Raw genomic sequence first — 13,051 nt, 5'->3', positions numbered from 1 at the left:
GAAGAGACAAGGGAGTAATATGGGTGGTAAAGCTAAAACTGTACGGTGAGGCCAGACTGCAAGTGGTTTTGTCTGCCATGTTTAAAAGAATTGACTTGAACCAAAAGGAGAGAGTAGCCTTCGGAACTGACCTGATCAAATCTGTGCTTTAAATATAGAAGGACTGAAGAGAGTGAAACTAATTCCAGTTAGGAGTCTACCGAAATGGGAAGGAGAATGTGAAGGCTCAAAAGGGCAGAAGCAATGGGAAAGAGTGAGAAAATGGATTTGAGAGCTGCTCAGAGAAAGAATTATGGGCAGGGAAAAGAGAGGAAGCGGGAGAAATCAATGCTGACTAGCTTAGTTGGTAAATCAGTTCGCAGAGGTAGGGAGGGAAAGCAAGATACAGAATTGAAAAGATGCTGAGTTCATTTGAGGATATATTGATTTAAAGGTGCCTATCGTACTTACAGGTGAAAAATGTCTAGCAGATTGTTGAAAATACTGTTTTCACCTCTGCTGAGATGGCAGTCACCAATGTGGCTCAAGTCATAGGAGAGTGTTCAATTTAACTACAGAGAATGTGAGAAGAAACTTAGGAAAGGTGACATTTATGGCATGGAAAGAGGAAGAGGAACTCAGGAAAGAGATCGAGGAGAAAACCGAAAAGTAGGATAAAACCAAGGGAAAAAGAGATGCTATCAAAAACTGCACAAAAGATATGCAGAGGTTTAGCCAACCAGCATAAAATACCACAAACCAGACTCTCCGAAAACACATAATTTCTGGACTCAGCAAACCCTTTGGGCTCCTGAAAAGTGCTTTATTGTTGCCTTTGTCTGTTCTCACATTCCCCCTTTCAAACTTCACGTCTTTCCTCAAATGCCCTATTCCATTCTCGTCCAGCCTTTGTTAGGAGGTAAATTTCTCTTCCACAACAATACTGGAAAAAACGGAGCCTATCAAGCGTGAACTACTTAAATCTCTTTCACTCTCCCCGACTCCAACACACACCCATTCCCAGGCTCTGGGCAACTACTGATTTGCTTTCTGTCTCTATAGATTTGCCCCTTCTGAAAATTCCACATACATGGCGTGATGCAATATGTAGTCCTTCCTGTCTGTTGTTGTTTTTCACATAGCATAATGTTTTCGAGGCTCATCCATGTTGTAGTGTATATCAAAGGAACATTCCTTTTCATTGATGAATGATATTTCATTGTACCTTTCGTTTGTTCATTTTCCAGTTTAAGGACATTTAAGCTCTTTGCTCTCCTGGGAATGACCCCACTCCATGTGTAGGCACCCATCCAAGCCTACTGAGCTGCCCCCGTGGAACTTGAAGGACAAAGGGGAAATGACACCAACTTGCTATTGCCCATGATACTCGCTGTGCGGTATCGTTATTATAGTAAAGGCCTGTGTCTCTAACTCGGGAATCTCATATATTTTTCCAACATCCATAAAAATTTAATAAGATAACTTTTAGTTTGTAAGTAGAGCAAAATTATATCCCAGCCCTAATATAAGTCCTCTTTTTTTTTTTTTTTTTCAGAATTGTTATGACTGACTACTCTAGATCCTTTGATCTTTCTGCATTTTGACTCGGCTTCTGAGAAAGAGAAACTTTTCTATCGTAAACAAATCCTTTTGTCTGACTGTAGATCTTATTTCCTCTGTGTCTTGTCTGGGATTTTGTTCTAAATATAAGTCCCTCTCACACGAACCTCTTCTGTTTCTCCATCTTGTGGGCTCCTTCTGATCCTCAAATTAATGTGTTCCCAGTGTGTGAACTTAAATTAATATATAAGAAAAAGTAGATTATAAACCTAATCCAAATATTAGTCTATGTTTTCTTCATATACAGCCAGATAAAACTGCATAAAGAGAAGATGTATTCAAAATATCCATGGTTGAATAACAACAAATTAATGTTTAAGGTAAGCCAATAGTTCTCAAGCAGGACAAAATGTTACATTATAAGTGTTAGCATTTGCTTACTAGCAGCAGCACAACATGGTCTAAAGATCATATGCTTTGGAATCTGACATACTGGAGTCCAATCTCATTTAATTGCTGTTGTTGTTGTTGTTGTTAGATCCAATAGAAGCTGAGTGACTTTATGGTAGTTATTGGACCTCTCTGATCCATACTTATCTGTCCTGTAAAATGTATATATGTGAAGGCCTACCTTGTATATGTGTTGTTGGGAAGATTAAATAAGATCATACTTAGTAAAATGCCCTGCCACTACCAGGACCCCAACAGGCACACGAAAATGGCCTTCATTATAGTGATTAATTATTCTTTGTAAACTATCAGATTTTAGAGATCTTTAGAAAATTACATTAATGACTAATTTTTGACACAGCAGTCTTTATAAATTCTGATGTGTTCTGAGTTCAGATAACCAGAATATCAACCATGACACAACTCTTTGGAGACTGGGGCAAGAAAACTCCTGGGGCTACTGGTTAGCTCAGTTGGTTAGAGTGCAGTGCTTTTAACAACAAGGTTGTTGGTTCAATCCCCACATGGGCCACTGTGAGCTGCACCCTCCACAACTAGATTGAAACAACTACTTGACTTGGAGCTGTTGGATTCTGGAAAAACACACTTAAATAAATAAAAGTTAAAAAAAAAAAGAATAAAAACAAAACAAAACAAAAACTCCTAAATTCCATTTCTGGAATCTTTTGATAATGACAATGTCCAGAAAATTCCATTTATTTCTACCAAGATTAAAAGATCTGGAAATGTTGATGTATAGTTGACTATTAGGTCTGTTATACTAGGACTTCGTCAGGTAATTAATAGACTAAATGCATAGTCCCCAAACATAACCACTACCTCCCTTGCATGTTGACGACTTATAGTTTTTACCAAGAATATTTTCAGTTTTGCAAAATGAAAAAAAAAAAAGTTTCTTGTCAGACAGACATGAGTTTCAAGCCAAACTTCATGACTTATCAATTTATTCAGATTATGCTTTTGAAAAAAACAGAGATAATAATACCTAAAAAATTTGTAAGGTGATCGAGTGAGTTAAATACATAAAGTGTAGCTTTGCTTAAGACCAACCAATAAATCATGAATCTCCATAAATAAAATAAACAATAGTTTATGTTCTTGGAAATAATTTCAAAGAGACGAGCTAGATTTAATAAGAAAGATAGTGAGGCCACACGAGGAGGAAGAGTAGGACCAGAATGGCTGCCATATTCATATAATCTTTACATTCCCTCTTTAATTCCAAATACACTGCAGACTGTCTTCTGGAAAGCATTTTTCTCACTCTGTTGAGATTTTGCTTCCAGGTGTGTCCCCTGTTTGGCCCAAATAAACTATAATAAACTCTTATAAAATTTTTCTACAGGTTTGGGCATTCTTACATCGACATATTAAATTTTTACTCTCAGCAATAGTGGGAGGAGACAAGCCTCCAGGAAAGAACAAGCTAAATAAAATAATTTTTAAAAATATTTGTGAATATTTCTGAGTTACCAAGGAAGTGAAGGCTTTGGGAGCCAAGATCCAAAAGACAAGAAAAACTCAGCAAAGCAAACCTAACATCTGATGCCTCTGCTTTCCAATAAAAGGCATTTGCTGATTTTAAATCAGCAGCTGACAGGCTGAGAAGCTGAACAAGGATTCTGGCCTTCTCACAGGGTAGAGGGAACAGAAGCTGGCATTTAGGGTCTGTCAAGGAAGGGGGGCCCTAGCAAAATCCCCTGGCTTAAATTGGGACCCTTAAAGAGCAAAACCCTGTAAGTGTTGACAAGAAATAGATCTGCCTTCAGGAAGCCCAGCTTTGAATCAACCCAATACCTGATTGGATTAAAACGATTTGTTCCTATCTTATTTAACTGCCTGACAGAATAACAACAACAATAAAATCTGCCCTTTCCGAGGGTAACAACATTTAAAGCCACAAATTCTAAGACCTTTTATACATAATGTTTGACATCTGAATATAATCAGGCAAGCAAAAATACAGGAAATAAATAGAAAAAATAAGACAATTAAAAAAAACAAGACAATTTAAAAATCTACAAGATATTCTGATACTGGAGTTACACAAAAATCAGGGACAAAATTTTGTTTGAAAACTTTAATTAGAAGGTCATAAGGATGATGCTAAATTAGTGACCTTAAAATACAACCATTTTCTAAAACATAATGAAACTCAAAAATTTACTTTTAAAGCAAACAACCTCATGCCTTGTCCACTTAAAAATTTCAATAAATTTCTAAGAGTTGTGACTAGATTGAGTAGGATGGAACAGAAAACTTCTGGGGCTTTCTTTTTCATATATCATAATTTTGTAGAAGTTTTTTGGAGGGGGATTTTCTTGGACATAAAAAAATCATTGATTTTATTCCAAAACTTTTAATCAACTGTCCCATGAAATTTACTATTTATATTCTACATGAAATGGCAGGTTCTACTTGGATTTTTACTATATTTAGTCTTTTTGGCAGCACCATAGATCTTTTGTTAATAAAATACAACCATTTTGACTACAATGTACTGACATGATTATCTTTTCATCAATTGCTCCATTAGTTCATTCATTAGATACTATTATGGTCATCAGTAGACCATGAATGAATTTTTATCATCACAATTAAATAAATTTGGTTTTTGACCAAAGGATAAGAAACAGAAAGTATATTAAGAGTTTTAACTCTCCAGAAAGAAAGCAATACATGGAATAATAATGTAGGATATATTTTCAGCTTGATACAATTTTAAAGATAACTGTAAAATTAAGTAACTTAATAGAGAAGCAATGTTCACCTCATATATGGCAACAGATATGTAGACGACAACATTTTTTGGGGGGCAATCTATTGTCTAAGGCTGCTAAAAGTTTGTAGAATGGTTGAGTGCTTTACTGGCTGTCTGCCATTCCTTAGCTGTCTTCTGTTAAATCTGAATATTTCATCTATTTTCTTTGTAAATGAAATTTATCAAGAGCATTTAGTTTTCCATTTTCATCTAGAGCTGAATTAACTCTATCCCATCAAAATCAACTAGACTACAAGATGAGAAACCAGAATTCTTTCATGGAAGAAGGGCTGGAAAAAAGGGAAGGAAAAAGGCTCTTGATTCCAAAATAATTCAAACAAATAAAGGTATGTAGGTAAATAGAAAGGGCTATTGGGAGATAATAGCCTCAGTGTGACATTCCTGTCCTGCAATTATTTACAATTAAAAAAATATGAGATTTCTCTGTAATAGACCATAATTAGCAGAGAAATATGTAAGTTCTCCTTTGAGGGACCTCATGGCTACAAAGCTAGCAAGATCTAACTATAAATTGACTCCAAATGTACCTAAAGAAGGAATATGTTCATGAAAGAGTCAGTTAAAGAGGTGTTGAAAAACGAGCCACTATCGACAAATGTTGACATACAGATGGCCAATAGACATATGAAAAGATGCACAACATCACTAGTCATCAGAGAAATTCAAATAAAGACCACAATATCACCTCACACTGGTTACAATGGCTATCATCAACAAGACAAATAATAAGTGTTGAGAGGCTGTGGAGAAAAAGGAACCCTCATACACTGTTGGTGAAAATGCAGATTGGTGCAGCCACTATGGAAGGCAGAGTGGAGGTTCCTCAAAAAATTAAGAATAGAATTACTATTTGACCCAGCAATCTCTCTCCCGGGCTATACCCAAAATATCTGAAAACATTTATCCATAAAGATATATGTGCTCTGATGTTCATTACAGCTTTATTTATGGTGGCCAAGACATAGAAACAACCAAAGTGTCCTTTGATAGATGATTGGATAAAGAAGATGTGGTATATATACACAATGGAATACTACTCTGCCATAAAATGATGAAATAGTGCCATTTGTGACAACATGGATGGATCTTGAGATTATTATGCTAAGCAAAATAAGTCAGACAGAAAAAGTTGAGAACCATATGACTTCACTGATATGTGGAATACAAAACTGAAAGCAACAAAGGAACGAGATAAACAAACAAAGAAACAAAAGCTCATAGACACAGACAATAGTTTAGTGGTTACCAGAGGGTAAGCAGGGAGGTGGGTAGTAGATAAGGATAAAAGGGATCAAATATATGGTGATGGAAGGAGAACTGACTCTGGGTGGTTAACACACAATGATGTATTACAGAATTGTACACTTGAAACCTATGTAATTTTACAAACCATTGTCACCCCAATAAATTTTAATTAAAAAAAAAATGTTGGTAACATTCAAATAAGCTAGTCCAGAAGAGTCTTGACTAAGCACATGGGAACATGATAGTTTTAGAACAAGAGTATCCTTATATAGTCAAAATAATCAGACTGTCTCGGATAAGAGACAGAGTGGATCAGGGTGTCTCAGCTTCCTTAGCATCACAGAACCACTTCAGATTTGTTCTGAGGTTCAGAGAAGTTAAGCAAATCATTCTAGGTTAGTTATTTGTCCCTTAAGGCAGGATTCAGAACCCTGAGTCCGACTATCAGCCAAATGACACAAGAAGTATATGCTTTCAGGCAACTGAGGCTCACTTTCCTCAGCTGATTGATTTATTTGCAAAGAATGAATATAGGTAAAATGTTACAATGTTTTAAAAGTCTGATAATTCATATAACTTATTCTTCAACATATATATGAATGAAATTATATGTCTGTCGAAAACATGTATGTAGCTCCAATTAAGCTGAGCCATTTGCTCTTTCCTACCTGAAGATCCAAATCTGCACTGGGGAACATTATAAACAACCTTTGAAAACCAATATGAACACTTTTGGAAGCTCTTGAAGAGGCAGCAAGCAAATTTAACTGAGTAGAGTTGGGGTGGGAAGTCAGGGGAGAATTGCTCTTCTCCAGACACATTCTAAACCTATCCCCCTTCAGTATCTTTCTTCTCAGAGTATAATTACTCATTCATTGGGCAAATATTTGTTGAGAATTTACTGTGCTCTAGGCACTCAGGGTACGTCAACAGTTCCTTCAGTCTCTCTTCTGTCTTCCACCTGCAGTCCACTTCTTCCTTAACCTATTCTTTAACCAACAAGACTTTTATATCAGTGCATGGCTTCTTACCATTTCTAATATACATCTACTTAGTCTCTTTGACTTCTTCCAATTCCATTCTTTTTTTTTTTTTTTTTTTTTTTTTTTTTGGATAACTCCGAGGAGCACAGGCTCCCAAGAGCCCTTCAGGGTAAATGGGATTCTTCTGAGAGGACAAAGAAGGTGGGAAAGCTATGGAAACTTAAAGCCTGTGTCTCATATACAAATAGTTTCCCTATTATGCTCTACCAGATTTCCAGGCACACTCCCAGCCATCCTCAAACATCTGCCTCGAGTGATGAAATATCAACAGACAACTAAAATTGGCTATAATTGGATATAACAGACGATGTTTCACTCTGTAAGTTGGAACTCTTTACACAGCCTAATAGAAAAAATAGGCCTAAAAAATAATCACTTGAAGAGTATTGATTTTTATGAGCTTTTGGATCATAATAGAATACTATTGTAATACATGTTTAACTTTCTATAATTTTCATCAAATATTCTCTCAAAAAAATATTCTCACAAATCTTACTATTTAGTTTAGATTTAGTATGACCTCAGAAATTCTGTTTTTTTAATTGGGAAAATAAATGTTTGGAAAAGTAAATAGATATCGTGTTTCTCTTTTTATTCACTAAGCATCCCAAATTTTCATCTACTCACATCTTAACAAATATCATTCTCCTTCTATTCTACAATCCTCTTAAGATTTATTTGAGTAGAATTTATCAACTGGTATGATGTGTCATTATGAAAAATTTCAGAATAAATTTTCTTTTGATTCATTTTTGGTGACTGGTGGCAAAACTTTTCTGTGGTTAGATTTCCAGGACCAACTCACCTGTCAAACAGCTCTCCTCCTGTGACGAGTTCTAGGACCAGACTGATTTCTGTCGGCGTTTCAAATATCTCTTTAAGTTTTATCTGGAGAAAGATATAAAAAAAAATCGTAGATTCTTTATTTCATCTTTCTAGGAAATAGCTAAAACAAAACTCTGTAATAGTGATATGTTTGATCATTGTTAATAAAGTTTCCTCATTCTTGTTCAGGTAGCCATTTGTCATTCTCCGGTTGTTTTCATCATTTGCTTCATTTCTTCAAGGATTCTTTTGAGTCTTTATATTTTTCCTTTTGACATTTGAAAGATACCCGCCTTAGAAACATTGCCTAATTTTTATTAAAATATCCCAATTTCTGAACTGCTCCAGAATTGGAAAACAAAATCAAGCAAATAAAACTTCCCAAACCATTTGAAAGCATCTTGATTACTGGAGACGCAAAAAATACCTCTTTCTCTTGGGAGGAACTTGGAATTAAGGGTGAGAGAGAGAACAGGACCAAGTTAAAGTCTGTCTTTATGGAAAGGATATTCTTCAACAGCTAAAAAGTTGCTGGTGGATGAAAGCATCCTCAGGAAATAGTGGTGGTAGTGATTTAATTGACCATACAGGGTTTTCATCACATGCAGATAATCTATACAATTTTGAATATTTTCCTCAATATATCTGAGAATCTAGTGAGTAAGACTGATCTGCATTTGAGGAAAACTCTACATTGACGTCTCTTTGAAAGAAAAAAGATGGATAACATAACAGTGGTGATTGTACATGGCATTTTTTTAAATTGCTTACCCAAAACCCTTCTCCCTCTACTCTACTGCAAACAGAATTCTAATTTTGTTTAGGGAAGCAGGGTGTCTAGCCTCAAATTATGGATCATAATTGGTCTGAACCACTTATGATAACCCTTTTCCTCAATTTCTGAGTCTCTCTGATGCTTGTGACTAGCTCTGATCCATAAAATCTGAAGGGAATTCCGTTGCAGCTGGAAATTCTGGAAACTTTTACTCTTTTCACCAGACTCTGCTGGTGAAGGCTTTCTACTTCTTTCTGTCTTGAATATTGACCTGAAGCCTTCTGAAGACTGTGGAGCAGCCATTTTAGGACCACGAGAGAAAAGCATGAGGGTGAATACCAATGCACTGAGAACGGTACAGCCAACGGATGGAAGGCGTCCAGGTCCTGGATGATATCACTGAGGAGCTGAACCAAAGCTGGCATATGCCTGCCTTCTGATTTCTTATAACCTAAGGAATATATTTGTTTAGACCACTACATTGTTTTCTGTTATTTGTAGCTAAATGCATTGTTAACCCATATACTAAGTTTTGAGCATTTTGCCTTGAGCAGGTCATCCTTCCGGACATCACATGTTTCTCAGAGAAATGAGTAAAATATTTTCTTTAAGTGGTTGGCTCAATTCATAAAAAGAAGTTATGGCCTGGAAAATGATTTTGTTCTTTTCACTTCACTGGTTCAAGAAAGCTTTTCACCAGAACTTTCCCTCACTGCTTTTGTCTGGACATAGCCTAGAGCAGAGGCTCTGAGGACAATTTTATTTTCCCCATTCAAGTACATCATTTATTTGAATCTTCACATTGTTTCTGAGCAGAGACTCTCTTGAAGGAGATGGAAATGACTTTGGAAAGCAATGCATTTTCTTCACAGGTGTTTTCAGCAATGGTATATTCATAAGACAGGCACACAGAAGGGAAAAAGCCAGTGTTTTATTAGAGTGAAACAGAACTATCCAAAATTTAGCTATCCTTTTATGCAAATGAATATATTGCTGATCTGTTCATTTTGAAACTCTTTTAAGGGGTATTGGATTTAAGATTTATTCAGGAAAAGAATTGAAAAATTTGATCAGATGAGGACAAAAGCCTGGTTGGTCACTGGCTGCTTATTGGTGATAGAAGAATCCCCTGTCATATCAGCATGGATAGTAAAAACCAAAAATAACTTTGGAGTGTATTTGAAATAGAACGTAAAAAATCACTTACAATGTTTGGATGTGAGAGGCGAAGAAGAACTCCTATCTCAGTTCTTACAATTTTTTTGTCCACCTAAAAGGCAAAATGAAAGAGAGAAACTGAAAGAAACTCCCAACTTAGAAATGTCTTAATTATAGCAGAGAATCAGAAACAGCAATAACCAACTGGGTGAATCAGACAATTAGCAGAGGCTCATTCCTAAGCTTTTTGCTCGTGTCTCCTCCATTCCTCCCCTTTTTTTCAGTTGCATGTCTTTCCTCTCTGCTTTATACACAAAGTAGAACTAGTTACAAATATGGGTCACAACTTGTCAGACCCCTAGTATGGCCCTTTTCCTATCTAAAGTCATTGCTATCACCACTAAGGCACAAGTTCATCTCAACATATTCCTCCTCCTTCTCTTCCTTTCTTTTTTTTCTTCTTTAATTTTATTTTTTTATATTAGTTTCAGGTGTACACAACAGCCTAATGATTAGACATTTACACCCATCACAAAGTGATAATACCCCTAAGTCTACTACCCCTCTGACATCGTATATAGCTGTTGCAATACCGTTCACTATATTCCCTATGCTGTACTTTACATCCTGTGATTTTATATATATATATATATATATATATATATATATATATATATATTCAATATTATATATATATATATATATATATATATTCAATATTATTCTACTTCAGTTTCAAGTGTACAGTGCAGTGGTCAGGCATCTATACAATCTATGAAGTGATCCCCCCGATAAGTCCAGTACCCACCTGGCACCCTACATAATCTTTACAACATTATTGATTATATTCCCCATACTGTATTTCAGACTCCCATGACTATCTTGTGACTACCAATTTGAGAACTACCTTGTGACCCAGGAATTTTATTCCTGGATATATATCCAAAGAAATCCAAAACACTAATTCAAAAAAATATATGCACCCCTATGTTTACTGCAGCACTATTCACAATAGCCAAGATATGGAAATAACCAAAATGCTTATTAATAGATGATTGGATAAGAAATTGTGGTACATTTATACAATGGAGTAATACTCTGCTATAAAAAAGAATGAAATCTTACCATTTGTAACAACATGGATAGACCTAGAGAACATTATGCTAAGTGAAATAAGTTAGACTGAGAAAGACAAATACCACATTATCTGACTTATATGTGGAATCTAAAGAACAGAATAAACGAGCAAACAAAACAGACTTGTAAGTACAGAGAACCCAAATTGAAGGTTGCTAGATGGGAAGGAGTTTGGGAAATGGGGGAGAAGGTGAAGGGATTAGAAAGTACAAATTTGTAGTCTCTTCCTTTGTTTTATGGATCTCTGTCCCAAACCCATTGGAGCTGCCAATCACTTCACCTGCCTTTCTCACACAGTAGTGGGAATATAACCCAGCCTCAGCATTCGGAGCACTCGGTTCCCTAGCTATACAGATATCCACAAGACCCAGGTCATCCCAATCAGAGTCCTCCCTAGAAATGTTGCTCCCATAATCAAGAAGGAGGAGTAGTTTTCTTTTGCTCTACAATTGTGAGATCAAAAACGGATAGAGTATGCCACTATCATTGACCATTTTTGGTACCATATGGAGACAACTTTATTGAAAACAGATCCAACACAGGGAAAAAAAAAAACATTTCTGAGAGATGAAAAATATACTGTTGACATAACGTATTTGTAATCCACTGGACTCATTTACACATAAGCTAGTTTGCCCTTTAAACTTTCTTATTATGTGAGCAACTTAACTTTCTTTTTCTTTTTCCCCCCTTTCTTCTGCCCTGCTCCTTCCCCCCTCTCCGCCTCCCCCCCTCCCCCTTACCCCCTCTCCCCTGCCCCCCCTCCCCCTCTGGTTCAAGCCGTTGTTTCTCAGTCTAGTTGTGTAGGACACAGCTCCCTGGCCCATGCTGGTGTTATGAGCCTTGCGCTCCTCCACCCCGTCCCCCTTCCCCCTCTTCCTCCTCCTCCTCCCCCCCAAGGCTGAGGCAGTCGGTTGTCATGAGTCTGCCACTCACCGGTTGTCATGAGTCTGCCACTCACGGCAGCTCTCGCCAGCTCTCGCCACTCTCAGTTGCACAGGGTAGCCCACAGCAGCCCATGGCAGCCCACCTCCAGGGAGAGCTGTTGTTCACAATCTTAGCTGTAGAGGGCACAGCTCACTAGCCAATGTGGGAATCGAACCGGTGACCTTGGCGTTAGGAGCACAGAACTCCAACCACCTGAGCCACTGGGCCAGCCTTTCTTTTTCTACTTAAGTTGTCTACTTAAGTTAGTTTCTGTTGCTTGACATTAAAAAAATCCTAGTTGGTTTGCCATTTGATCTCTATGTTTGAAACAGTAGCCATTTACTTTAGGATATTCCAAAATTACGAGTGCTAGCCCTCTCTGAGCCAATGAACCCTCCTTTAATCACAGTGAACTGGAGTTTCAGTCTTATACTACTAGATAGAAAGGTTTTAGTGTCTTCCTCCCCCAACAAAATCCATCAAAGCAATGTATAGATAATTCCTCCACTCTTACTGTGGTGTCTGCCATCTGTTCTGTCCAGGACCCTCTGATTGGCAGAACTCAGATGATTTTAGAAATAAATATGCAGAGGTTTATGTGCAATTCACAGCCAACCTCTGTGAGCATAACCAAGAGCTGGCTTCAAATAGAGCATTAATTCTGCAGGTTTAGTCACATCCCCTGAGGAACAAAGGGTGGGCCTGAAGAAAAATCGAATCACATTTCAGTGGTGATAACCAAACACAACTTTCAAGATGATGACAAACAACATTTATTCATTTAAGTTTTATTCTCTAATGAAAACATTAACCAACAAGGATGTCTTCTTTGCAAATAAAGAAGGAATATTCAAGGGAATTTTACAAACTTTATATGTTCTTTTGCTTGGTTGCAACATATAAGTGTATTTCATATTTTTTTCTGGCAGATATAATTTTGCCAGAGCCTTGGGTACCTCACTTAAAGATAGCAGTCACCATTAATAAATGTCTTTAGTTTATATAAGAAAAAAGTGTTTACAGGAAATTGTTAAAGAGTTCCCATTCCAATAAGATATTTTTCAAGAGCTTTCTGTCTCAGCACTGTACATAATAAAACAATAAGGCTCTTAAACTATAATAACAATAAAGGCTAAACAATAAAACAAT

General features: G+C 36.6%; 1 protein-coding gene across 2 annotated transcripts in view; it reads right to left on the bottom strand.

Annotated features, from left to right (window-relative positions):
* The window catches only part of CAMK4 (calcium/calmodulin dependent protein kinase IV), a 203,747-nt gene that overhangs the window by 66,633 nt on the left and 124,063 nt on the right, over positions 1–13,051 (bottom strand). For both annotated transcript variants that reach the window (XM_033110760.1, XM_033110758.1), the window contains 2 exons: positions 9,888–9,950; positions 7,886–7,968 (listed from right to left, as the gene is read on the bottom strand). In XM_033110760.1, the coding sequence (XP_032966651.1) occupies positions 7,886–7,968; positions 9,888–9,950 (146 nt within the window). The remainder of the gene's footprint in view (positions 1–7,885; positions 7,969–9,887; positions 9,951–13,051) is intronic.

The sequence above is a fragment of the Rhinolophus ferrumequinum genome, chromosome 7 (assembly GCF_004115265.2).
Source record: "Rhinolophus ferrumequinum isolate MPI-CBG mRhiFer1 chromosome 7, mRhiFer1_v1.p, whole genome shotgun sequence".
Taxonomy (NCBI): domain Eukaryota; kingdom Metazoa; phylum Chordata; class Mammalia; order Chiroptera; family Rhinolophidae; genus Rhinolophus; species Rhinolophus ferrumequinum.
Note: the sequence above shows the minus strand (reverse complement) of the source record. Positions and strands in the feature narration are given on the sequence as shown.